This window comes from Peromyscus californicus, unplaced genomic scaffold (assembly GCF_007827085.1).
Source record: "Peromyscus californicus insignis strain IS unplaced genomic scaffold, ASM782708v3 Scaffold_23__1_contigs__length_62951481, whole genome shotgun sequence".
Taxonomy (NCBI): domain Eukaryota; kingdom Metazoa; phylum Chordata; class Mammalia; order Rodentia; family Cricetidae; genus Peromyscus; species Peromyscus californicus.
Window position 1 is genome coordinate 32,590,132 of NW_026294534.1, and position 26,526 is coordinate 32,616,657.

At 40.3% G+C, this 26,526-nt stretch overlaps 1 protein-coding gene across 1 annotated transcript in view; it reads right to left on the minus strand.

Annotated features, from left to right (window-relative positions):
* The window catches only part of Fgl1 (fibrinogen like 1), a 30,545-nt gene extending 14,540 nt beyond the window's left edge, over nt 1-16,005 (minus strand). The window contains exons 1-2 of the mRNA XM_052752787.1: nt 15,943-16,005; nt 15,238-15,424 (exon numbers count right to left, since the gene is read on the minus strand). Of these exons, the coding sequence (XP_052608747.1) occupies nt 15,238-15,424; nt 15,943-16,005 (250 nt within the window). The remainder of the gene's footprint in view (nt 1-15,237; nt 15,425-15,942) is intronic.
* Between the last annotated feature and the right edge of the window lie 10,521 nt (nt 16,006-26,526).

The window sequence follows — 26,526 nt, forward strand, 5'->3', positions numbered from 1 at the left end:
CTAAGAGGGAAATTCATAGCACTAAATGCCCACATAAATAAGTTGGAGAAATCTCACACTAGTGACTTAACAGCACACCTGAAAGCTCTAGAACAAGAAGAAGCAAAGTCTCTCAGGAAAAATAGATGCCAGGAAATTATCAAAGTGAGAGCTGAAATCAATAAAATAGAAACAAAGAGAACAATACAAAAATTAATGAAACAAAGAGTTGGTTCTTTGAGAAAATCAACAAGATACACAAGCCCTTATCCAAACTAACCAAAAGACAGAGAGAGAGCATACAAATTAACAAAATCAGAAATGAAAAGGGGGACATAACAACAGACATTGAGGAAATCCAGAGAATCATCAGGTCATACTCAAAAACCTCTACTCCACAAAACTGGAAAACCTAAAAGAAATGGATAATTTTCTGGATAGGAACCACATACCTAAGTTAAATCAAGACCAGATAAACTATTTAAATAGTCCAATAATCCCTAAGGAAATAGAAACAGTCATTAAAAGTCTCCCAACCAAAAAAAGCCCAGGACCAGATAGTTTCAACGCAGAATTCTACCAGATCTTCAAAGAAGAGTTAATACCAATACTCTTTAAATTATTCCACACAATAGAAACAGAAGGAACATTACCAAACTCCTTCTATGAGGCTACAATTACCCTGATTCCTAAACCAAACAAGGATACAACAAAGAAAGAGAACTACAGACCGATCTCCCTCATGAACATTGATGCAAAAATACTCAATAAAATACTGGCAAACAGACTCCAAGAACATATCAAAACAATTATCCACCATGATCAAGTAGGCTTCATCCCAGGGATGCAAGGGTGGTTCAACATACGAAAGTCCGTCAATGTAATACACCATATAAACAAACTCAAAGAAAAAAAACACATGATCATCTCACTAGATGCAGAAAAGGCATTTAACAAAATCCAACACCCCTTCATGATAAAGGTCTTGGAGCAATCAGGAATACAGGGAACATACCTAAACATAATAAAGGCAATTTACAGCAAACCAACAGCCAACATCAAATTAAATGGAGAGAAACTCAAAGAGATTCCACTAAAATCAGGAACGAGGCAAGGCTGTCCACTCTCCCCATACTTATTCAATATAGTACTTGAAGTTCTAGCCAGAGCAATAAGACAACATAAGGAGATTAAGGGGATACAAATTGGAAAGGAAGAAGTCAAGCTTTCCCTATTTGCAGATGATATGATAGTATACTTGAGTGACCCCAAAGATTCAACCAAGGAACTGATACAGCTTATAAACACCTTCAGCAACATAGCAGGATACATGATCAACTCAAAAAAAAAAAAATCAGTAGCCCTCCTATATACAATTGACAAACAGGCTGAGAAGGAAATCAGAGATACATCACCCTTTACAATAGCCACGAATGATATAAAATACCTTGGGGTAACACTAACCAAGCAAGTGAAGGACCTATATGACAAGAACTTTAAGACCCTGAAAACAGAAATTGAAGAAGATGTCAGAAAATGGAAAGATCTCCCATGCTCATGGATATGCAGGATTAACATAGTAAAAATGGCAATCTTACCAAAAGCAATCTACAGATTCAATGCAATCCCCATCAAAATACCAACGCAATTCTTCACAGACCTGGAAAGAATAATACTCAACTTCATATGGAAAAACCAAAAACCCAGGATAGCCAAAGAATCCTATACAATAAAACAACCTCTGGAGGCATCACGATCCCTGACTTCAAGCTCTACTATAGAGCAGCAGTAATAAAAACAGCTTGGTACTGGCATAAAAACTGACATGCGGACCAATGGAATCGAATTGAAGACCCTGACATTAATCCGCACACCTATGAACATATATTTTTTGACAAAGAAGCCAAAAATGCACAATGGAAAAAAGAAAGCATCTTCAACAAATGGTGCTGGCATAACTGGATATCAACATGTAGAAGGCTGCAAATAGATCCATATCTGTCACCGTGCACAAAACTTAAGTCCAAGTGGATCAAAGACCTCAACATAAATCCAGCTACTCTGAACCTGCTAGAAGAGAAAGTAGGAAGTAGTCTTGAATGCATTGGCATAGGAGATCACTTCCTAAATATAACACCAGTAGCTCAGACACTGAGAGAAACAATCAATCAAAGGGACCTCTTGAAACTGAGAATCTTTTGTAGAGCAAAGGATACTGTCAACAAGGCAAAGCGACAGCCTACAGATTGGGAAAAGGTCTTCACCAACCCCACATCTGACAGAGGACTGATATCCAGAATATATAAGGAACTCAAGAAATTAGACATCAAAATGCCCAACAGTCCAATTAAGAAATGGGCTATAGAACTAAACAGAGAATTCTCAACAGAGGAAACTCAAATGGCTGAAAGACATTTAAGGAATTGCTCAACATCCCTAATCATCAGGGAAATGCAAATCAAAACAACTCTGAGATACCACCTTACGCCTGTCAGAATGGCTAAGATCAAAAACACTGAAGACACTTTATGCTGGAGAGGATGTGGAGCTAGGGGAACTCTTCTCCACTGCTGGTGGGAATGCAAGCTTGTACAACCACTTTGGAAATCAATATGGCGCTTTCTTAGAAAATTGGGAATCAACCTCCCCCAAGATCCAACTATACCACTCTTGGGCATATACCCAAGGAATGCTCAATCATACCACAAGGGCACATGCTCAGCTATGTTCATATCAGCATTGTTTGTAATAGCCAGAACCTGGAAACAACCTAGATGCCCTTCAACTGAAGAGTGGATAAATAAAATGTGGTACATATACACAATGGAATACTACTCAGCAGAGAAAAACAATGACATCATGAGGTTTGCAGGCAAATGGATGGATCTAGAAAAATCATCCTGAGTGAAGTAACCCAGACTCAGAAAGACAAACATGGTATGTACTCACTCATAGGAGGATACTAGATGTGGAACAAGGATGACTGGACTGCTACTCACAACACCAGGGAGGCTACCTGGAAAACAGGACCCCAAGAAAGACACAGGGATTGCCCAATTACAGAGAAATGGATGAGATCTACATGAACAGCCTGGACGTGAGTGGGGGTAATGAAGGGCGAGGGTCGAGGGAAAGAGAGCTTGGGGGAGTGGGAGATCCTAGCTGGATCAAGAACAGAGAGGGAGAACAAGGAATAGGAGACCATGGTAAATGAAGACCACATGAGAATAGGAAGAAGCAAAGTGCTAGAGAGGCCCACAGAAATCCACAAAGATACCCCCACAATAGACTGCTGGCAATGGTCGAGAAACAGCCCGAACTGACCTACTCTGGTGATGGGATGGCCAAACACCCTAATTGTCGAGCTAGAAAACCCATCCAATGACTGAGGGAACTGGATGCAGAGATCCACGGCCAGGTCCCTGGTGGAGCTCCAGGAGTCCAATTGGCGAGAAAGAGGAGGGTTTGTATGAGTGAGAACTGCTGAGACCAAGGTTGGATAAAGCACAGGGACAAATAGCCAAATGAATGGAAGCACATGAACTATGAACCAATAGCTGAGGAGCCCCCAAGTGGATCAGGCCCTCTGGATAAGTGAGACAGTTGATTAGCTTGATCTGTTTGGGAGGCATCCAGGCAGTGGGACCGGGTCCTGTACTCAGTGCATGAGTTGGCTGTTTGAAACCTGGGGCTTATACAGGGACACTTGGCTCAGCCTGGGAGGAGAGGACTGGACCTGCCTGGACTGAGTCTACCAGGTTGATCTCAGTCCTCGGGGGAGTCTTTGCCCTGGAGGAGAGGGGAATGGGGGATGGGCTTGAGGGAACGGGAGGGGGGTGGGAGGGGGGAGATCAAAGGAATCCGTGGCTAATATGCAGAATTAAATTATATTGTAAAATAAAATAAAATAAATTTTTTTTTTAAAAATTTAAAAAAATTTTTCGATACAGGATTTCTCTGTATAGCTTTGGAGCGTGTCCTGGATCTCACGCTGTAGACTAGGCTGGCCTTGAACTCACAGAGATCCACCTGGCTCTGCCTGCCTCTGAGTTGTGAGATTAAAGGCATGCGCCACTACCGCCCAGCTGAAATATTGTTTCTTAAGCCACTTGAGGTAGGACAAGCTAATACCCATTGAGTCTCATTCTAGGCTGATTTGAACAGACTTGGAGAGTATGGCCAAGTATTATGTAGATACCCAGGCAGCTTGCAGATGATTGGAGCAGGGGCCACACTACAGAAAAGATTGCCAGGTACAGAACTTCTGAAAATAATATGTAAAAATCTCTTTTACATTTGACTTTTATCATTTCATTAATTTCCTCTTTAAAAATTGTCTTATGATTGAATCATGTAAATTTTACAAGGTTTTTTTAAGTTCTTCAGTTCATTGTTTTGATGCCAAACTGTCAACAAATGAAACACATACCATATTAATTAAGTTGAGTGGGCAGTGGGAATCTGAAGAGAAAATAAATAGACTTTACAAGGCTGACTTCCATTGTGCACTACTGTTGGTCTTTTTAGTGACTTGGGCTTTGTTCATGCATTTATTTTCAAGATTCAAAAACACAAGTGTTCTTTATGCATGCTGGGTTATAAAACGATCCTGTTAGGTGACTAAAGAAGAAGAAAATGTCCATGTACAGTAACTCAGTGCTATTTAAAAGCTTATGTCTTGTGGTCAAGAATATTGTAGGAGACTTTCATTAAAGTCAGCACATTTCCCCTCCATTAGGAAAGAACTTCTTGTTTATAGTTGCTCTCCTATCAAAGAGCTGAACAGCAAAGATGCACAAGGTTCAAACTCTTTTCCAGGAAAGTATGGAAATGATTAACTCTAACTTGCTTTAGAAAAACTTCATGAATACGGGGATTTCTGCCAACACTTTCTGTTTGTTTTTATTTCATGCCATCTTTCAGTTTTTGTTTTATAAATTTCTTTCTCTCCAGAAGAAAGTGCCAAACACAACTAAGCATCCCCAGGAGAGCTTTTAATGGAAGAAAACCAACCAAACAAACAACCCACCCCCAAAAAAGAAAAAAAAAACCAAGCAGATAAAAAGTCAATAAATACACATTTAAAAAGCAAACAGCTTATAAAGAACAATTTAGGAGCTTGTCATGGGAGAGTCATGGCTTAAACTGTGATAGCAGAAATAGCAGAAAGTTTGATCAAAGTAGAGATTAAAATATCAAGTAGTGGGGCTAGAGAGATGGCTCAGCAGTTAAGAGCATTTAGTGCTCTTGCAGAGGATCCCAGTCCATTCCCAGCACCCATATGGTGACTCACAAACATCTGTAACTTCAGCCCCAGGAGATCAGATACCCTCCTCTGTCCTCTTGGGGTAGCCATGCACATGGCAGATACACATGCATACATATAAGTTAAAAATAAGAGCTTGGGCAGTGGTGGTGCACGCCTTTAATCCCAGCACTTAGGAAGCAGAGCCAGGTGGATCTCTGTGAGTTTGAGGCCATTTGAGGTCAGCTTGGTCTACAGAAGGAGATCCAGGACAGGCTCCAAAGCTACACAGAGAAACCCTGTCTCAAAAAACCAAAAAAAAAAAAAAAGAAAAGAAAAGAAAAAACAAAAAACAAAAAAAAAGAAAAGAAATAATTTTTAAAATATCAACTAAATATTTTGTTTGAAGCATGTCAACCCACTCAATCCACTGGCCCACACATAGAAGAGGACAGGTTGGACAAGATGTGAACCAATAGGACTTTAAAAATATTTTACCTAGTTTTTAAAATCATATGTACATCTGTGGCGGGGGTATATGCATGAGTGAGTGAGTATAGGCCAGAAGAGGGTATTGGATTCCCTGTAGCTGGAGTTACAGGCAGTTTTGAGTGCTGGGAACCAAACTTGGGTCCTTTTCAAGAACAGTACGTTCTCTTAAGCACTGAGCCATATTCCAGCCCTTTATAGGACTTTTTAAAGAAAAGATTTTTGAAGGCTCACATGCTACTAGAAGAAAGCGCATGTGAGTTTCACTCTGTCAAACACTGCATTACATTCAGTGATACGAATAGTTTGTACAGAAGGCAAGCCACTTAAGGAAGACTATGTGTTTAAGCTTCATAAAGTAACATCCCAGCTAGAGCGTTTTTTTTTTTTCTTATTGCCTCAGAATAGTGGCTGAAGCTCAAGACTGAGAATTAAGGACTGAAAAGGACTCCCTCTTGCCCAGAAATCATGTTGCTGTTTTGGTTTGGCTTTTGAGAGAGTATGACTATCTATTGCAGGCGGTCCTATTTTTCACTAGTTTATTTATCCTTAACCTCCTCACCTGCCTTTGTTTCCTTAGCGCTGGGTTTACAGACATGCACCATCACTCCTGGAGTATCTCACAGTCTTAGTTGTTTTTAACGGCTAGCAACAGAGGTCACCTACCAGTCCACAGAGCACTCTGGGACATGCCAGAACTAGCCTCACCACGGTTATCCTCATTGCAAGGTGACAGAAGAAGAAAAGGAAGAAGGAGAAAAGATACTGGCTCATTGGAGATTGCAACATTCTTGTAACATAGACTGAGTGGGCTCTTTCCTCTAAAGCAAAGGGCAGAGTAGTGTCCATGCGTATATGACATTCTTTCCTTTTTTCTTTCTTTCTGGTTTTTTGTTTGTTTGTTTGTTTGTTTTCAAGACAGGGTTTCTCTGTGTAACAGTCCTGGCTGTCCTGGAACTTGATTTGTAGACCAGGCTGACCTTGAACTCACAGAGAACTACTTGCCTCTGCCTCCCTAGTGTGGGGACTAAAGGTGTGCACCACCACCGCCCGACATAACATAATTTCTCTTTTTTTTTTTTTTTTTTTTTTTTGGAGCTGAGGACCGAACTCAGGACCTTGTGCTTGCTAGGCAAGCGCTCTACCACTGAACTAAATCCCCAACCCCAACATTATTTCTTTAGACCAAATGTTATATTTAAAATCTTAACTCATTCAATCCTTACAAGAAATAAAAAGGTTTGCCATTCCCATTTTATGCGGAGGAACATGAGACACAGAGTGGTTAAGTAATTTGTCCAGGGTCCAAGGACAGCAAAAGGACTGTTAGACTTTGTACCAGGTGTCGAAGAATACACTTTAACTACTCACTACCCATACTTCCTCGAGAAACTGCCCTGAAAACCAGAAGCGTCTATAGAAGTCATTGTAGAGCAGCAGGTGTCATCAGCCAAACAAATGTGTTGCAATTGTTACCAATGAATGTGAATTTGATACAATAACTTTTAATTCACAGGTCATTATCTCCCATGTGCTTAAAAAAGATAGTTTAATTATATGCTATACCCATATGTGATTTATTCATTATTTGCAAAAATTACTAGGTTGTATGTAATTATGTGTTTGCTAGCATGTGATGAATTATAATTCAGGGAAATTACTGATTTAGTAACAGTATAGTGACTTATAAATAAGAACAAAGACATCTAATTTATGCAAATCGTATGCATGAAAAGACTTTTTTAATTTTTTTTTTTTTTTTTTTTGGACTGAGGACCGAACCCAGGGCCTTGTGCTTGCTAGGCAAGCGCTCTACCACTGAGCTAAATCCTCAACCCCAACTTTTTTAAATTTAAGAACACCAAAAATATAAACTTTGATGAGAGCACAATATCAATTGTTTTATATGGTATTACATTGAACATGTTTGTTATACTTACATTTTAAAATTAATTTTAAAGATTTATTTAATGTGTGTATGGGTATGCATGTGTACGATGTGTGTGCCTGGTGCCTATGGAGGGCATCCCATTCCCTAGAATTGGAACTATGAACAGACAGACATGAGCCACCATGTGGGTGCTGAGAATTGAACCCAAATTCTCTGTTGAAAAGAGTACTCATAACTACTAAGCCATCTCTCCAGCCCCTATATTACATTTTTATTAGAATTTGTATTGTATATTTATTGTGAGTCAGTCCTTGCAACTATGTTAAAAACCAAAGTATAATCAAACCGTATCTTTATTTCAGATTTTATTCTTTTACTTCATGTCTGGACCATATATGAAGAATATTAAATGCAGATATACTGGCTGCTAGATTTGTTTTAGTTGTTATATCCAGAAACAGTCAATTTGAACATCCACTATTCATCTTATCATCATAACACACACACACATACAACCTAGCATACATAACTTATCTATCTTACTCCTATTTGCCCAGTCAGTCCTGCTCTGACCTTGGCATTTCCATTTTCACTTTCTAGTAACTGGTTTCTTGCTTTATTCCTTAGTACCTGTTGTTTCTCAGGATCTGCTCCCCAGCACACCCATTTTTAGCACCTAAGCCCCAGTCGTCTCTTGACTGGCTACACAAAACCTGTGCCAAGTCTCTGATTGCCTGCCTGCTGCTGTTATCTGACCCTTGTATGTGGGTTGACAAGCTGCTTGCATAGTATTCACATGGACATTCGAATCTCTCATTATATTTCACACCATACACCCATGTGGTAAATTTTGATCAGATGCACCTCAATTTCTTCTCCCCTCCACCTGTCTTCTATTAGATAACAACCCCCCCTTCTATATGCCTATCTTTTTACTTCTAGATTATGCATCTGAGAGAAGATACACAGTTTGTCTTTCTGAATCTGACTTATTTTCCTGAACTGGATGATCTTCAGGTCTATCAATTCTTCTCTGACTGAAATGACTTTGTTCTTATTTATGGATGAAAAAATCCATTCTCTGTGTGTATATGTACACACACACACACACACACACACACACACACACACACACACACATTCTATTAATCTGTTGATGGAAACCTAGACTAATTCCATAACTTGGCTGTTATGGTTAGGGTTATGATACACACAGATGCAGGTATCCCTACTGTATATCTGTGTTGATTCCTTCTGCTATATACATAGAAGCAGTAGAGCTAGATCCCGACCAAAATCTTGAGCTGAGTTTAGAACTCAGGATAACAGTTCTTCATTTACATCAATCAACTGCTTGCCCTTGAGATCAGGGAGCTAAAATTCTTCCACTGTAGCACCTAGTCAAAAGCCAAATTGGGGCTGGAGAGATGGCTCAGTGGTTAAGAGCACTGGCTGCTCTTCCAAAGGTCCTGAATTCAATTCCTAGCAACCGCATGGTGGCTCACAACCATCTATAATGAGATCTGATGCCCTCTTCTGGCCTGCAGGCAAACATGCAGGCAGAACACTGTATACATGGTAAATAAATCTTAAAAAAAAAAAAAAAGCCAAATCGACCAGGAATGATAACCACCTCCAGTTACATATTGCCTAAATCTGTGGTCAACTGGTGGCCAGTCCATGACAGACAGTCATTAGACATTAGCCTAATTCTAGAAGGGGAAGCTAAATTTGGATCCATAGACTTTCAAGCCAGAGAGGAAGTAACGATGATGTTTCCATTTTCTCTTCTAAATTTTAAAAATCTGAAAATCATCCCAAGACAGCAGAACATTCTGATATAACTGACTCCAAAGCAGTGTCTACAGGGATCTCTGATGTCAATAAAACTTTGTAGTGGGACAGCAGAGGCTGTGATAGTGACAATGAGAAGTGTGGTAAAGCAACCCACATAGCATCTCACTTTTTTTTTTATAGCATCCATCCCTGAGCCTTTGGGGCTGTCCAATAGCGTTTTCCTCCACCCATCCTCAATGTCATCTCTATCCTACCTTCGCTCCCTGAGCTGACTCCTGTTGTTCAGTGGCTTTGTGGATGTGGTACATAAGGGATCAGAAAGATTTAGCAGAACTACCATCTTGTTCATGGGAACACATAAAGGAAATGAAATAACTATGTGGAAAAGGTATATGCACTCCCATGTTCGTTGTGTTATTATTCACAAAAGCCAAGAAATAGAATCAACCTGAGTCTACCAATGCATGAGTAGATGAAGAGAACTTAGTATAGGTAGAAACTGAATAATATCTAGCTTTGAAAATAGAGAAAGAAATCCTGCTATTTCACCAAGGTAAATTATTCTGGAGGACATTACATCAAGTGAAATAAATCAAGCACAGAAAGACAAATTCTGAATGATCTCACTGGGTGTTTTGTTTTGTTTTGTTTTTGGTGGGGTAGGGTGTACAAGGACCTGTCATGGTTTGAAAATGGCCTCCATAGGTCCATAGGAAGTGGCACTATTAGGAAGTATGGCCTTGTTGGAGTAAGTGTGGCGTTTTTGGAGGAAGTGTGTCATGGGGAGTGGGCTTTGAGGTCTTAGGTGCTCAAGCCAGGCTCAGTGTCTCACTCTCTTCCTGCTGCCTGTCTATCCAGATGTAGAACTCTCAGTTGCCTCTCCAGCACGATGTCTGCCTGCATGCTGCCATGCTTCCTGCCATGATGACAATGGACTAAACCTCTGAAACTGTAAGCCAGCCCCAATTAAATGCCTTCCTTTATAAGAGTTGCTGTGGTCATGGTGTCTTTTCACAGCAACAGAAACTCTAAGACAGGACTTCTAAAAGTTGAGTACATAGAAGTAAAGAAAACAGTGATTACCAGAAGCTGGGAGGTGAGGGGCTGTGGAGATACTGGTTAAAGAACACAAACTTTGTCAGTCTCTTCCTGAGACTGACAGGAAGAATAAGTGGAAAACATGCAAAAATTAAACAAACAAACAAAAAAACTCCTGTCAGAAGCAGACTTTGTCCATTATCTGACACTAAACGCTTCTGTTTTGCATGTTCAAGCGAGCACACTAAGTTTATGTCGATTTGTCAATAGTATCCATCCCTCCTGAACCTCTGAGGTTTTCATGAGCCCCTGTCCTCTGCTCTGAACTCCTTGGTTCTACTCTTCCCCCTGAACTGACTGCTACTATTCATTCTTTAGACAACATTAGCTTGGCAGGAGACAGAAACAGGTGGGACTACGAGGCAGAGAGAATAAATAGGAGGAGAAATCTTGGGAAGAAGAGGAGGAGCGAGAAAAGGAGAAGGAGAGGAGGACGCCAGGGGCCAGCCACCCAGGCACCCAGGCACCCAGCCACCCAGCCACCCAGCCAGCCAGCCAGAGTAAGAAGGATAGAAAGACATATAGAATAAAGAAAGGTAAAAAGCCCAGAGGCAAAATGCAGTTAAAGAGAAACAGAATAATTTAAGTTAGAAAAGCTGGCTAGAAACAAGCCAAGCTAAGGCTGGGAATTCATAAGTAAGAATAAGTCTCTGTGTGTTTATTTGGGAGCTGGGTGGCAAGCCCCCAAAGAGTAAAAAACAAAAAAACAAAAACTACAGCTCTTGGACCTACTAGCCATAGGATAGGTAGCAAAAGTTTCAGGATAGATACCTGACCACATTACAGTCAAGCCCAAAAACTTCAACCAATGAAAAGGGTACCATAAAGAATACACCATTCACCCAAAAGACAGAACATTTACTTGGTGACTCCAAATCATCTTGTCCCATCTCAGTCTATGGAAGGAAATATGGTAAGAAGTCTGACCTGGTTCTGTCCTTTAAACAATATCATCCACATCTGCTGTGGATATCACTCTGTATAAATAAAATGCTTATTGGCCAGTAGCCAGGCAGGAAGTATAGGCGGGACAAGCAGAGAGGAGAATTCTGGGAAGTGGAAGGCTGAGTCAGAGAGACACTGCCAGCTGCCGCCATGAAAAGTGAAATGTAAGGTACCAGTAAGCCACGGGCCCTGTGACAACTTATAGACTAATAGAAATAGGTTAATTTAAGATAGAAGAACTAGATAGCAAGAAGCCTGCTACGGCCATACAGTTTATAAGCAATATAAGTCTCTGTGTGTTTACTTGGTTGGGTCTGAGCAGCTGCAGGACTAGCGGGTGAGAGAGATTTGTCCTGACTGTGGGCCAGGCAGAAAAATTCTAGCTACACACATCCATCAGAAAATTCATAAATTATCAACTGGCCTGCAGTGATGCTTCATTCATTAGGCTGGGGTAGAATGTAGGCAATGTTTGTAGACAATTCCCCAGAGGGCACTAGCATTTCTACACATTTTTTCCAACAGAGTTTATATTCTAGATTATGTTTTAAAGCACATTTGGACAGTCTTGAAAGATATTGAGATAATATCTCCTTCTGGACAGACAGTTGCTCTGTTTGCTGTACACTAAAATAAAGATAACATCTACTTTGAAGATTAAACACCCTTTAACCCACTATAAATTACTGGAGTTTCTTAATCTCAGGGTGTCCAGCTGTGATGCAGCCCCATTAACTGCTCACACGGGCTCTTGGTATTTGAGAACAAGAGACATTAATGTGAATATGAAACGTACACTTCTGACCCTTGAGCTGTAGCCCTCTGCTAGATCCATGCAGGCAAGCTGATTAGCCTGCAAATTGAGTAAAATCTCAAGCCCCTTCAATTTGGGGGTAAGTATTAGCACTGTAGAAGGGCGCCAGCTACTTCGAATGAGTGACTATGGCAGGGAATCACTGTCTTCCAAGGACATACACAGAGTCTGATTCCTTGTAGATGTTGCTTTCATTTACTGTCTTAACCAATATTCTCTGTAGTTTTCTTCTTAGAATGCAATTTCTGTGCCTTTGCCCTTGGAACTTCTTCAAACTATCCATCCCTTTGTGTTTCCCAGGCCCCCTTTAACCTGAGATAGCCTCAGTTCTGCTTCATGTTCTGGAGCCCCAGCTATCCTTATGTTATATCTATCCTTACTACTGTAAGCCAATGGCTCTGACCTTCTCTGACCTCTAAAGGGGAGCATAGGAAACATTGTGGGGGGGAGAAGGGAGTTTCTAAATATCAAGATGCTTTTGCAATGGCTATTTTTATGTCAACTTGACACTGACACGAGCAAGGGTCATTTGGGAAGAAGAAACCTCAATTGAGAAAAATGTAACCACCAGCCTCGCCAATGGGCAAGCCTGTGGTGCACTTTCCTGATTGGTGATTGATGTGGGAGGGCTCAGTCTATTGTGGACAGTGCTACCTCTAGGTAGGTTAGGCCCTGGGGAGTGATCTAGTAAACAGCACTACTCCATAGCTTCTGCCTCAGCTCCTGACTCCCGGTTCCTGCCCTGCTTGCGTTCCTGCCCTGACTTCTTCCAGTGATGAACTGTGATGAGGAACTGTAGATTGAAATAACTCTGTCCTTCCCAAATTGCTTTTTCCACAGCAACAGAAACCTCAGCTAAGTCGGCTGAGCAGCAGAAGGTGAGGCATTCAGGGCAAGCATAGAGATTAGAATCCGGGTGAAGATTTCACGACGAACGTGGGCATTTTACCAAAGCGTAAATTCTATAGTTCGCACAACTCTAAATCCCACAAGGGGTTCAAATGTGAAATGTCTCCATAGGCCTCCTTTTGCACTTGGTCCCCAGATGGTGGCGCTGTTTGAGGAGACGGAGGAACTTTTAGGAGGTAGAGCCATGCTGGAGAAAATGGGTCGCTAGGCATGGGCTTGATGTCTACAGCCCCACCTCGTTTCTCTTCACTTCCTGCTTTCTGACTACAGCTGTAGTGTGACCAGGCGTCCCCTGCTCTTGCAGCCATGCTTTCCCTGCCTTGATGGAACGGATCCCCTCAAACCTTAAACCAAAATAAATCTCTTCTTCCTTAAATTGGTTCTAGTCAGGTGCTTTCTCAGTGACGGGAAAGTAGTACACCGCCCTAGTAAGGCATTCACAGGCTCAAAATGGGGCGTTTTTATTCCCCTAGGATTGGCATGTCTTTGACATTTGCTTTTGGTTACAGTCATATAAATTTCTCAATTTATACTTGTTCATCTGTTCCCTATTTTTTTTTTCATCTTCAAACATGAGGATCAACTATGTTTCAAAGCTCTGATAGTCAATGGGAAGATAACATGCATTGGCTGGGCCTGGAGAAATGGCTCAACAGTTAAGAGCACTGGCTGCTCTTCAAGAGGACTCAGTTTCAATTCCCAGCATCCACATGGCAGCTCACAATTGTCTGTAACTCCAGTTCCCAGGGACTGACTCCCTTCGGGCTTCCATGGACACCAACCATGTATACAGCACACAGGCAAAACATCCATCATATCAGATAGTAAGAAATATTTTCAAATGCATTGGATATCCTTGCAGACCTTACAGTGACCAGTTAATCAATCCAGAGACATATTCAACAGAGGAATTAGAATTCATCATATATGTGCAGCATAGAGACAGCTGTGAACAAAGAGTTCTAGACAGCATTCTCTTTGTTTCTAACCATCACTGTTCACTCTTACAGAAGCCATTCATATGTACAGAAAACCAAAGGACACTTTTCTGTGGGGAATGGTGATGTGTGCAGTGGTATTTATACTGTGCTCACAGTTCAACATCATTTCATTTCTAGGATATAAATGTTGGCCTATTCAAAAGAAAAAATGCCAAACCATTAAATATACATATTTGAAAACTACTCTTTTTATTTTCCTTAAAAATGAGATTTTTCTTTTCCTATCCTTTTATTCTTTTTTTTTTTCAAGACAGGGTTTCTCTGTGTTGTTTTGGTGCCTTTCCTGGATCTTGCTCTGTAGACCAGGCTGGCCTCGAACTCACAGAGATCCGCCTGGCTCTGCCTCCTGAGTGCTGGGATTAAAGGCGTGTGCCACCACCGCCCAGCCCTATCCTTTTATTCTATTCATTTGTTTTTCACTGTGGGTTTCAGAAGGGAGAACCAGGCATGGGAGCACACACCCGTGGTCCGAGCTACTCAGGAAGTTGAGGTAGAAGGATTGCTCGCACTCTGAATTTCAAGACTAGACAACAGCTCAAAATAAACAGAAGGGAAAACTGCATACACATAAGGAGGAAAGACATAAATAAAAACAAAGTTTAAACAAATATTCTCAATTATAATCTGCCATTGTTAGGTGAATATTTAACAATCTGTCATCCTGATTTCTTATTAAGATACAGAAATCCTCAGATACTTAGTATTCTTATCAAACACCCTCTGGGCACATACTAGAGAGAAAAGAGTAAAATATGGAAGAAGACAGTTTAAATTGATGGAGTGAATTATGCTGCTTATAATTGGAGTAGGCATAGCTTTTTAGTAAGATGTGAAGTAAGCTGAGGGTGGTGGTGATAGGTGGGGCGGGGATACACCCTTATGGAGGCTGAGGCAGGAAGACAGTTAAGTACCAGAGCAACCTAAGCTATAGTGAGATCCTGAGTTGAAAATAAAAACTAAAAAACCAAAATGGAACAAAGAAAAAGCCCAAGGTCACTGAATACCTAATGCCATCATTCCATGTGGATGTGTGCCACAGCTGATTAAGATAAGGTAAACCGATTCTGACCTGCATATTGCCTCTTGCCTCCAAGGTCAATGAAATTGTCCTCCTGTTCTTCATCCAGAAACTGGACTTCCTTCTCATGCACGAGCTGTGTGATCACGGTCTGTAGTTGTTTGACCCGAGTCTCAAGTTGGTATACCTGAGCTCTGAGCCTTTCCTGCTCCTGCAAACAGTTGGCATTCTCGAGGGCCTGCAAGGCAATGTGCATCTCATGTTCATGGAAAAGAGATGTTGCTAATAATCTCGATAAACCCTTGATCCGATTTTGTCTCCTACTCCCATACCAGAACACTATTTCCACCAGAAAGTCATTTCATTTTCCCCAGAACTTTGAGTAAGTTAATCTTTTGTCCTTTTGGTACAGGTAAATGAGGACACAAGTTCATTGACACCACCTTCAGATAATCGTGGTAGTATATGATAATTATGTCCAATATTGGCCCAAGGCCAATATGAACTACCAAGGCCAGTTTTGAATGCCTGAAATCATGCAAAAAAAAAATAACAGCTTAAAAATATTTCACTTATTTGTTATAATTCCTAATTTTTATTTTTAAAATGTTTAAGTGTTACTATGTGCCACATGTTTCCACAGAACTTTTTCATTCCTCAGCAGCAAGTTAATATAGGTTTTTTTTTTAAAAATTAAACAGAAATTCCATCTCTAAGTGGGCCTTATAGATATAATAGTCTGCACAAAAGGCTTACCCAGGTTTCCCTGCCCATTATCAGAGCAATGGTGACCAGGACGAAGCTGTGAATCTCCCCCATTCTTCCCACTTGAAAGAACTACAAGGGAAAGAATTCCTCATGAGACCAGACTCAACTGGTTCAGATAAAACCCCAGAGCTCCTGGGGGTTACCCAGAAATGTATCCCCTACTTACCATTCAGCCTTCTGTCACACAAAACGATGGGAGCCAACCACATCAAAGCTTAGAAATCATTGAACCTGCTTGGTAACACAGACACAGGGTTTCCAGTTTCATCGAGGGCTCGAATGTGTTGCTTTGTGAGAGTGTGGAAAAGGACAGGAAAAGGAAGAAAGACCTGGGACCACCTTTTGGCTCAGCCAGGTCCTAGCTGTATGACTCCAGGCAACTTACTAAAGTGTTCCTGTTCTGTAAAGTGGAGGTTCCTAACCATCTTACATACTGCAGAAATTCTGAGATAATTCTTTTAGGTATCTGGGCATGCATGTGCTAAATAAATACCAGATAATGATGTGGAATTTCTAAGGGGAGGACTATTTTTATTTTTAGAAGAAGAAAGTTATAATAGGGGGTTGCTGTGCACTGTTTTCTTTCTTCCTTCCTTCCTTCCTTCCTTCCTTCCTTCCTTCCTTCCTTCCTTCCATCCTCCTCCTCCTTCCTTCCTTTCTTCCTCTCTCTCTCTTCCTTCTTTCCCTCCTTCCTTCCTTTCTTTCTTTCTTTCATTTGTTTTGAGACAGGGTCTCACTATGTGTATCCCTGGTTGGGCTGGAACCCCCTGTGTATGCCAGGATGGCCTTGAACTCACAGACTCTGGTTCCCAAGTACTGTAAACTCTTTATCTTGATATTTTTCTTAATATGTATTAAGAAATCATGATAACGTAAAATGTTAAGTTCTGCTTTATTAAATTTGTGGGAGAAAGCTAACGTTACAGCTGCTGTTTCTCCTCCTTCTCACTCCCCCTCCTCACCCACCTTTCTTCTCTTCCCCTCCCCTCCTCTCTCTCCTTCTCCAAGGTCTCATTTTGCAGCCCAGGCTGACTTCAAATTCAAGACCCTCCTGCTTCTACCTTGAATGCCTGGCTTCCACTTCTTGAGATTGCCTTTTTCAGGGCTAAAAATCAAACCCAGGAGCCTTGTGCATCTAGGCAAGTTCTCTCCCACTAAGCTATAGCTCAAGCTTTTTACATCAGACCTGAAGTCATGACTTCTGTTGAAAACCTTTGCTCATACTCAGAATAACTTCAGGGTGTGGTCGCATGATGAGTTTTTCATAAACTTTAGAAGTTAATGGCAGAAGATATTTGCATAATCTTAAGTTTTATGTACAATTCCTGCTTGAATGAGCTGCATTATTTATAGGCCCATTTATTCTGGTAGAACGTATGATGGCTAATCTTTCTTATCAGTCACTTTCTCTACCTTTTTGTAACAAAATAAATGGTTCCTAAACTTCATTACTCACTGAGATCAGAGTGAGGAGCTTTACAAAGAAAACTTTGTAACGTTTGTGTCCAAAGATTAATTTCTATGTCTATAGGTGGTAGTAGCTCAGATTGGCTTGGAACTCACTGTTTCCCAGGTTAACCTTGAACTTGGGGCACTCTTCCTGCCTTCACTGGGATTACAGGTGTAAGCACTAGAATGTATTGAAGACTTCCAAGAAATTCTAGTGAATAGCAAAGTTTGAGCACAGTGATTTAACACTTAAACAATTATTGAAGTCCACACCTATAAGTTGGGAAGTTCTCAGTTCCCCTGGGGTCAATAAAAATGGTTCTAGAATGGGAAGGGCATTGATCAATGGAATAGAATTGAAGACCCACATGCAAACCCAGCCCCCTACAGACACCTGGTTTTTGATAAAGAGGCCCACAATTCACATTTGAGAAAAGATGCTTTCTTTAACAAATGATGTTAGTCAAACTGGGTAGCTACGTGTAGAGGAATGAAATTGGATCCTTATCTCTCACCAATCAAGGATCTCAACATAAGACCTGATACCTCCACTCTCACAGAGGTCATTGGTACAGGAAAGAACTTTCTAAATAGGCTCCCAGAAGCCAAGTCATTGCAATCAAATTGATAAGTAGGACCCCATGAAACTAAAAGGCCATGGCAAAGACCATAATTATTTGAGTGAAGAGGCAATCTACAGAATAGGGAAAATCTTTACCAGTTACACATTGGACAGAGAATTAGTATCTAGAGTGTACAAAGAACTCAAAAGATGAAACTCAAAAGAGAAAACAAACAACCCAATTAATAATGGAACATGGAACTAAACAGAGTTCTCAGAGGGTGAAATATAAGTTTAGACGAGAAACATTTTTTAAGTGTTCAACATGCTTAGCCATTGGGGACATTCAAATTAAAACTGCTTTGTGGTTTCATCTTTTCTAGTCAGAATGGCCAAGTTAAAGAAGAAAAAGAAAATGAATGACAATATATGTTGGCACGAATGTTGAGAAGAGGAACTTCACTGCTGCTGGGAGTATAACTGGTGCAGCCACTGTGGAAATCCGAGAGGAGGTTCCTCAAAGAGCTAGCAATAGATCTACCATAAGATCCAGCTGTATCACTCTGGAGCAGATACCCAACCGGCTCTTCCCCTGATGTTAAGATAGGAGTTCGCCATGCTCATTGCATCCCAGATGTCCACCAGTCGATGAATGGTTAATGCAAATGTGGTACATTTGCATAGCGGAATTATTCAGCTATTGAAAAATTGAATTAGAAAATTTGCAAGTAAATGGATGGAGTAGGAAACAAGTATTCTGTGTGAGATAACCCAGACCCTAAAAGATAAACATCTCATGCTTTCCCTCATCTGTGTATGTATATATATATATATATATATATATATATATATATATATATATATATATATATATATACACACACATATATATATGTGCACATATGTTTCCTTTGGTATACCTATAGAGGTTAAAAAATAGTAAAGGGCCACTGGTAGTGGAGCTTTGGAGGGTGGGAAAATACCGTACATTGGAACAAAGGACTACAGGGGAATAATGGAAGAGGAAAGACTCTAAGAGACAGGGTTAGTTGATGACTACATTGAAATGGTATTTTTTAGACATGAGCATTCACACACGTATGAATTCATATGCTATGATTCTGTGCACAAACCCTGCACAAGATGAGTTCAGACAAAGTCCAAGCATGGATGGGAGAGGGAGTCACAAAGTCCCACCTTCAGCTGGGTAGTTATTGGCAATTGGTGGCTGATGGGGGAGAGTTAACTTCCTTCAGATGTGGCCCCTGAGAGGCTTCCCGTGCTCAAGTAGGTGGTCCCACACCCTTGCACATAGAGGCAGAAGGTTTAGAAAAAGTTAGTAGATTTTAAAAAATAGAGAGCACATAAAGGTGGGAGAGAATAGTGGTCAGGGGATAAGGAAGGAATTGGAGAGGAGAGTACAGAGAATGGTAAAATGGACTTGATAAAACTGCTTTTTTAAAAATGTAAACATTAGGGGGCTGGAGAGATGGCTCAGCAGCTAAGAGCACTAGCTGCTCTTCCAGAGGACCCAGGTTCAATTCCCAGCACCCACATGACAGCTCACTCCAGTTAACTCCAGTTCTAGAAGATCCAACACCCTCACACATCCATAAAGGCAGGCAAAACACCAATGCACATAAAAAAGCAAAATTTTTTAAAAAATATAAACATTAAATAAAAATTAAAATCAGGTAAATAAAAAGTGCTTTGGAATATATATTTGGAATGTATATAACATATAATTTGATATGCATATATAACTATTATTACATTATATATTACATAACACATATAAATATTGCTTAGGGGACCAGCAAGATGGCTCAATGGTAAAAAAAAAAAAAAAAATGCCAAGAAACTAGAAGACAGGCATTCCATCCTCAGACCTACATGATGGAAGGAGAGAAGGGACACCCAAAAAACATCTTAAAGCCTTCTTCACTTCTGGGATCCTCTGACTTACATACATGCAGGCATGCACATATCTACACACACACACACACACACACACACACACACACACACACACACACAAATAAATTATTAAAGAAAAGGTTTTCTAAATTAAAGAAATATTGCTTATCATTAATATTTAGTAGAAAAATTGTAAAAGCTGGGCTGGAGAGATGGCTCAGAGGTCAAGAGCACTGACTGCTCTTCCAGAGGACTTGAGTTCAAGTCCCAGCAATCACATGATGGTTCACAACCATCTGTAATAAGATCTGGTGCCCTCTTCTGGTGGGCAGGCATACATGCAGACAGAACATAGCATACATAATAAATAAATAAATAAATCTTTAAAAAAAATTGTAAACACCATATGAAGTTGAGTATTTTTCTTTCCAAGTCTGTGAAGAATTGTGTCGGGATTTTTATGGGGATTGAATTGAATCTGTAGATTGCTTTTGGTAAGATTGCCATTTTTACTATGCTAATCCTACCTATCAATGAGCATGGGAGACCCTTCCATTTTCTGATATCTTCTTCAATTTTTTTCTTTAGAGATTTAAAGTTCTTATCAAAAAGGTCCTTCACTTGTTTAGTTAGTGTTATCCCAAGGTATTTTATATTATTTGTGGCTATTGTAAAGGGTGATGTTTCTCTGACTTCTTTCTTAGCCCTTTTATCATTTGTGTATAGGAGGGCTACTGATTTTTTTGAGTTGATCTTGTATCCTGCTACCTTACTTACTGAAAGAGTTTATCAGCTATAGGAGTTCCCTGGTAGAATTTTTGGGGTCACTTATGTATACTACCATATCATCTGCAAATAGTGAAAGTTTGACTACTTCCTTTCCAATTTGTATCCCTTTGATCTCCTTTTGTTGTCTTATTGCTCTTGCTAGAACTCCAAGTACTATATTGAATAAAAAGTATATAAAGAACTCAAGAAACTAGGCATCAAAATACTGAACAATCCAGTATGGATTGAAAAAATGAGCTAAAGGGCTAAACAGAGAATTCTCAAAAGAAGAATCTCAAATGGCTGAGAGAGATTTAAGGAATTGCTCAACATCCTTAGTCATCAGAGAAATGCAAATCAAAACGACTCTGAGATACCACCTTACACCTGTCAGAATGGCTATGATCAAAAACAGTAATGACAGTCAATGTTGGAGAGGATGCAGAGCAAAGGGAACACTCCTCCACTGTTGGTGGGAATGCAAACTTGTACAACCACTGTGGAAATCAGTATGGTGGTTTCTCAGAAAATTAGGAATTGATCTACCTCAAGAGCCAGCCATAACACTCTTGGGCATATACCCAAGGAATGCTCAGTCATACCACAAAGATACATGCTCAACTATGTTCATAGCAGCACTATTTGTAATAGCCAGAACCTGGAAACAACCTAGATGCCCATCAACTGAGGAATGGATTAAGAACATGTGGTACATATACACAATGGAGTACTACTCAGCAGAGAAAAACATGACAGCATGAAATTTGCAGGCAAATGGATGGAACTAGAAAATATCATCCTGAGTGAGGTAACCCAAACCCAGAAGGACAAACATGGTATGTACTCACTCATAAGTGGATACTAGATATAAAGCAAAGAACAATCAGACTGCAACCCACAGAACCAGGGAGGTTACATAGCAGGGGGGACCCTAGGATGACTGTGGCTTATAATAAGTTTTGGTTTTACTCAATTACTGGGCAAGCCTCAATGAAACATTTCACTATTAGGATAAGAATTTGTACTGTATCGAGCTCATAATAGAAAATAAATAAACAAACAAACAAAAAATTGTAAACGCCAATGAAAACATTTTGACAGGTTTCTGTCTCTTGGTGGACTAGTGTTACCAATTCAAAAGCAACCCCTTGTCTGGCAGATCTTTAAATAAAAAGACATTTCAGAATGTCATTATCTTTTTCAAAGGGTTTATAGTAATGTGACTATCAAACACATTATGAGGAATATGCTGTCTGCTAAATTTTGCGCCCTGATTTGTAATTCTACCCAACATCTACTTCATTAAGGAAGAATTTTTTGAGTATTGCAGAGTTTTCCTTGAAAATCTGTCCTTGGGGCAGGGAAAAGGCTTAGCAGATAAAAGCACTTTGCAGAAAGCCATGAGTGACGGTTTAGATGAGAAATGTTGCCCTATAGTCTCAGGCATGTTTAATCGTTGGTCCCCACTTGGTGGCGTTGGTTGGGAAGGTTTCGAAGGTCTGGCCTTGCTGGAGGAGGTGTGTCACTGGGGACAAACTTGGGGGTTCCAAAGCCTCTCGCCATTCCAGGTTTGCTCTCCCTGCTTCCAGGTTTGCGCTTCAAGATGTGAGCTCTCAGCTCATAGTTCCGGCTACACCTACTGCCTCTGCCTTACAGTTGTGAACTCTAACTCCGGAACCAGAAGCCCAAATAAACTCTGCCATTAGTTGTTGCCTTGGTCGTGGGATGTTACCACAGCAATAGAAAAGTAACTAATATATACCTACTGTCTGAATTTATTCCACTTTCAGACTTATGGTGGGAGGAAAAAAGAAACTGACCCTCAGAAAGTTGTTCTATAACCACAGACACAACTGCATGCATCACATCTGTGTGTGTGTGTCTGCCTCTGTCTGTCTGTCTGTCTCTCTCTCTCTCTCTCACACACACACACACACACACACACACACACACACACACACACAAATAAATAATTAATTTAAATGAAAATCCAGTCTTCATTATTTATGACCATAAACCATCCTGTATTCTGCACATCTAGTTTATACTAATGTCATATCAAATACCCTGTCCCTTATCATCCACTATGACTGTTATATTTCTTTTATAGTATTTTTGCTTTGGGCATTTTTGAATTATAAATCATAATACTTTAAATCTATTATAAAATTAATCATCCCTTGAAATTATTTTCAAATAGCTGCTCTTAGATAGCCTCTATTATTCAAAATGAATTTTTTTTTTTGGGTTTTTCGAGACAGGGTTTCTCTGTGTAGCTTTGCACCTTTCCTGGAACTCACTTGGTAGCCCAGGCTGGCCTCGAACTCACAGAGATACGCCTGGCTCTGCCTCCCGAGTGCTGGGATTAAAGGCATGCGCCACCACCGCCCGGCCCAAAATGAATTATTTTAAGGAGGGTGGGGATGTAGATCAGTAGTAGAATATGTGTTGCATGAACCAAGGCTCTTGGTTCAGTTCCGGGAACCTAAATAAATAGTTTTAAGGCCATAAATTTTAATTCATTGGCCAGTAAGTGTATGTGTGTGGCAGGGGGTGGGGTGGGGGGAGGCAGTGTTGTGTGTGTGACTTTTTTGAGAAAGGGTCTCACTTCGTAGCTCTGACTGACCCAGAACTCCTAGTGTCAACTAGGCTGGACTCAAACTTAAAATAATCCCCTTCCTTCTGCTTCCCAAATGCTGAGTTACTGGCATGTGCCACTATGCCCCATTTATGACTAGCAGTTTTTTTGTTTGTTTGGTTTTGATTTTTTTGCTGTTGTTTGGTTGGTTGGTTTTTGGTTTTCAAGACAGGGTTTCTCCATGTAGTTTTGATGCCTGTCCTGGATTTCCACTCTGTAGACCAGTCTGGCCTCGAACTCACAGAGATCCACCTGGCTCTGCCTCCCAGTTGCTGGGATTAAAGGCATGTGCCACCGCCACCTGGCGCAGTTTTAAAACTTAACCAATTATGCTACATTAAATGTAAAGGCAAAAATGTCTAACTTTAGAAATAAAATGTGCTGTGGTTAGTACATGCCTTTTATGAATAGAATCAAAACACAAAGTATGTTAGTAGCATATAAAAATTTTTAAGTGATATGTTCTGAATGGGCCATTATGAGAGGATAGAAGACAAAATAAATTTTTAAAAAAGGGACTCCAGCCAGTGAAGCAGATCAGTGCCTTGCTCAGTCATGGTCAGAGAAGCCTCCTCCTTCAGTAAATGGGAACAAAAGCAGAGACTCACAGCCAAACATGCAGAGAGTGAGAGACCTTGGAACATTCAGTCCTAAGTGGGATGCCACCATTCAAATCCATCCCCTCAGAGCTCAGGGAACCCTGAAAAGGGGGAAGCAGAGAGAATGGAAGAGCCAGAGGGGATGGAGGACACCAAGAAGACAGGGCCTTCTAAATCAAAATGAGATCAAAGCTCGTATGAACTCACAGAGACTGAGGTAGCATGCACAGGTCCTGCATGGGGCTGCACCAGGTCCTTAGCATACATAATACACCTTTCACTTTAGTGTTTTTATGGGACTTCTGTGTGTGCAAACAAGTGGGTCTCTGTGTCCTGTGCCGTCTCTTGGGCTCTTTCCCTTCTATTTGTTTGTCTTGTCCAACTCAGATGTGTTGGTCTTTGTTCTATCATATTATATTAACCCTTAGAAGCCTGTTTGTTTTCTAATAAGAGACAGAAAGGGAGGGGATCCAGATGGGAGGGGAGGTGGGAAGGAACTAAGAGGAGCACAGGGAGGGTAGGGGGAAACCTTTCAACATAATGAAAAAGAATACATTTAAAAGAAGGGAAAAGTCATTTAAAGCAGTCTGCTTTCTAAGTTAGAAGTCACACATGAGCTATAACCTTCATATAGACAGTTAAAATTTTACCCAAAAATATAGCCTGAGAGACTCTTGCTATGCTATGCTGCTTTTTCCAAACTTGCCCTCATTTTCTGAAAATGGAATATAACTGTATCCTTGTTATTTATATTAAGAATTTATATTTTTAAAAAACTAAACTTTTTTGATCTCCAAATAGCTGAAGTAAAGAAAAGCATTTGGGACACCCAGATCACAATGTGGTCTGTTCTGGTTTTTTTTTTTTCCGTAGGCTGAAATGGAACGTTATACTTTGAACTCCCATCCAACTCACTCAAAATATAAAGAAACTGGAAGCTCGTTCTGAATTTCTCCTCCAAACTACAGGCCTGCCTTTATTGTCAGTCATTCCAATCTCTCTGAAAGGCCCATGGTTATTCTTTTAAGTTGTGGTGAATGTCATTCATTCTCATGAAAAAAAGAAAGTCAGCATTATAACAGTCCAGTCAAGAGTGCAGATAACTTACCTCCAGTCAAAATGAATGAGTCCTCAGCTAGGCTCAGTCCAGACACAGCCTCCCAGGAACTTCAAACTGAAGTCAGAATTTCTAAATTGTCTGCTCCATTATTTGATTAGAAACAGGCAAAGTTGATTCTGGCTGTAATCCAAAAACAACATGAGGAAATCAGTTTAACTGGAAGGAATACAAAAAAATAAATCAAGGAATACAAAAAAATTAAATAAATCAAGGGCAAACCCCAATACTCTTACATTTTCAACTTCCCCCAATTACATGAAATTTTTATTGGATTACATATCCTTGCTTCAGCCTTTTATAGTTATGCTCACCCAGGGAATTTTGTACTTTAACTATCCTAAAATCAAAGTGCATCTGAAGTTTTGCCTTATAGATGTTAAAGTTAATAACCTGCCACCTGTCAAGAGGGGAGCTAAAGTATGACTTTAGCTAAGACGTGGATAGAGGCCACATTTTTTCTTAGGTATGAAAACCTCACCATCACAGGTTTCTAATCACCAAGATGGGATGGCCCATTTATTTGATCTGTTTTATCATCGTTTTTCTTTATTCTTGAGAAGTTCAGACATGAAGACATGAAATTCCTATCCATCTCCCATTCCCCTCTGAGTTCCCCCATGTCCTCAGCAGTGCGTCCCCTCCCAACTTCACTTTTCTCTCTCTCTCTCTCTCTCTCTCTCTCTCTCTCTCTCTCTCTCTGTGTGTGTGTGTGTGTGTGTGTGTGTGTGTGTGTGTGTGTCTCTCTCTTTCTCTCTCTCTTTCTCTCCCTTCCTCTCTCTCTTTCTTTTTTCTATAACCCCATAAAGTCCAATCAGTGCTGCCCACAGGTTCATGGATGTGGGCCTATCCACTAGCCAAAGCATTGTCTGATGTGTAAAATTGTGACACTTACCTTAGAGGACACACACCAGCTGTTCCTCTAAACAAGCTTTTTGTTCAAAGCCTCTGCAGCAGTTTCTAACACGTGATAGGTTACTTTCCAGGTCCAGTTCCACTAATCATGTTGGGTAACAGTTTCAGAGTGGAAACCCAGGTCATCGCTCTCTTTTCGTTCTGATGTAACTCAAGGAGTTGTTTGCTGTTTGCTGTTTGTCCTGTTGCTCCTGTTTCCTAACTCAGATTCCAGTAAAACGCACGTTGTTTTCCTTCTGTCCTTTGTCATTTACCGAGTGAAAGCATTACCTGTGTTTGACCTTCCCGTAAAACACTTTCTTATGATTTACTTAGAAGGATTTGGAAGTTATGATAGAAAAGTTAGTCCTGATGAAAAAAAAAAAGGAAAAAATGTCATTTAAACTGAAGTGGACAGTTCACAGGAGAAGTGGAAATACAGAATTTGAAATGGTAGAGAATTCAAGCTGCTGCCATTGAAAGGAAAACATGGGATTTCAAAGCTCATGTGATAATAACCACTGTGGTGAAGTGTGATATTTTGAACTTACTTTTTTCCCTTGTATCTTTATTGCTTTCTCTCCATTCAGAAAAAAATTACTAAGTTCTAAAGTTGCAGGAAGGGACA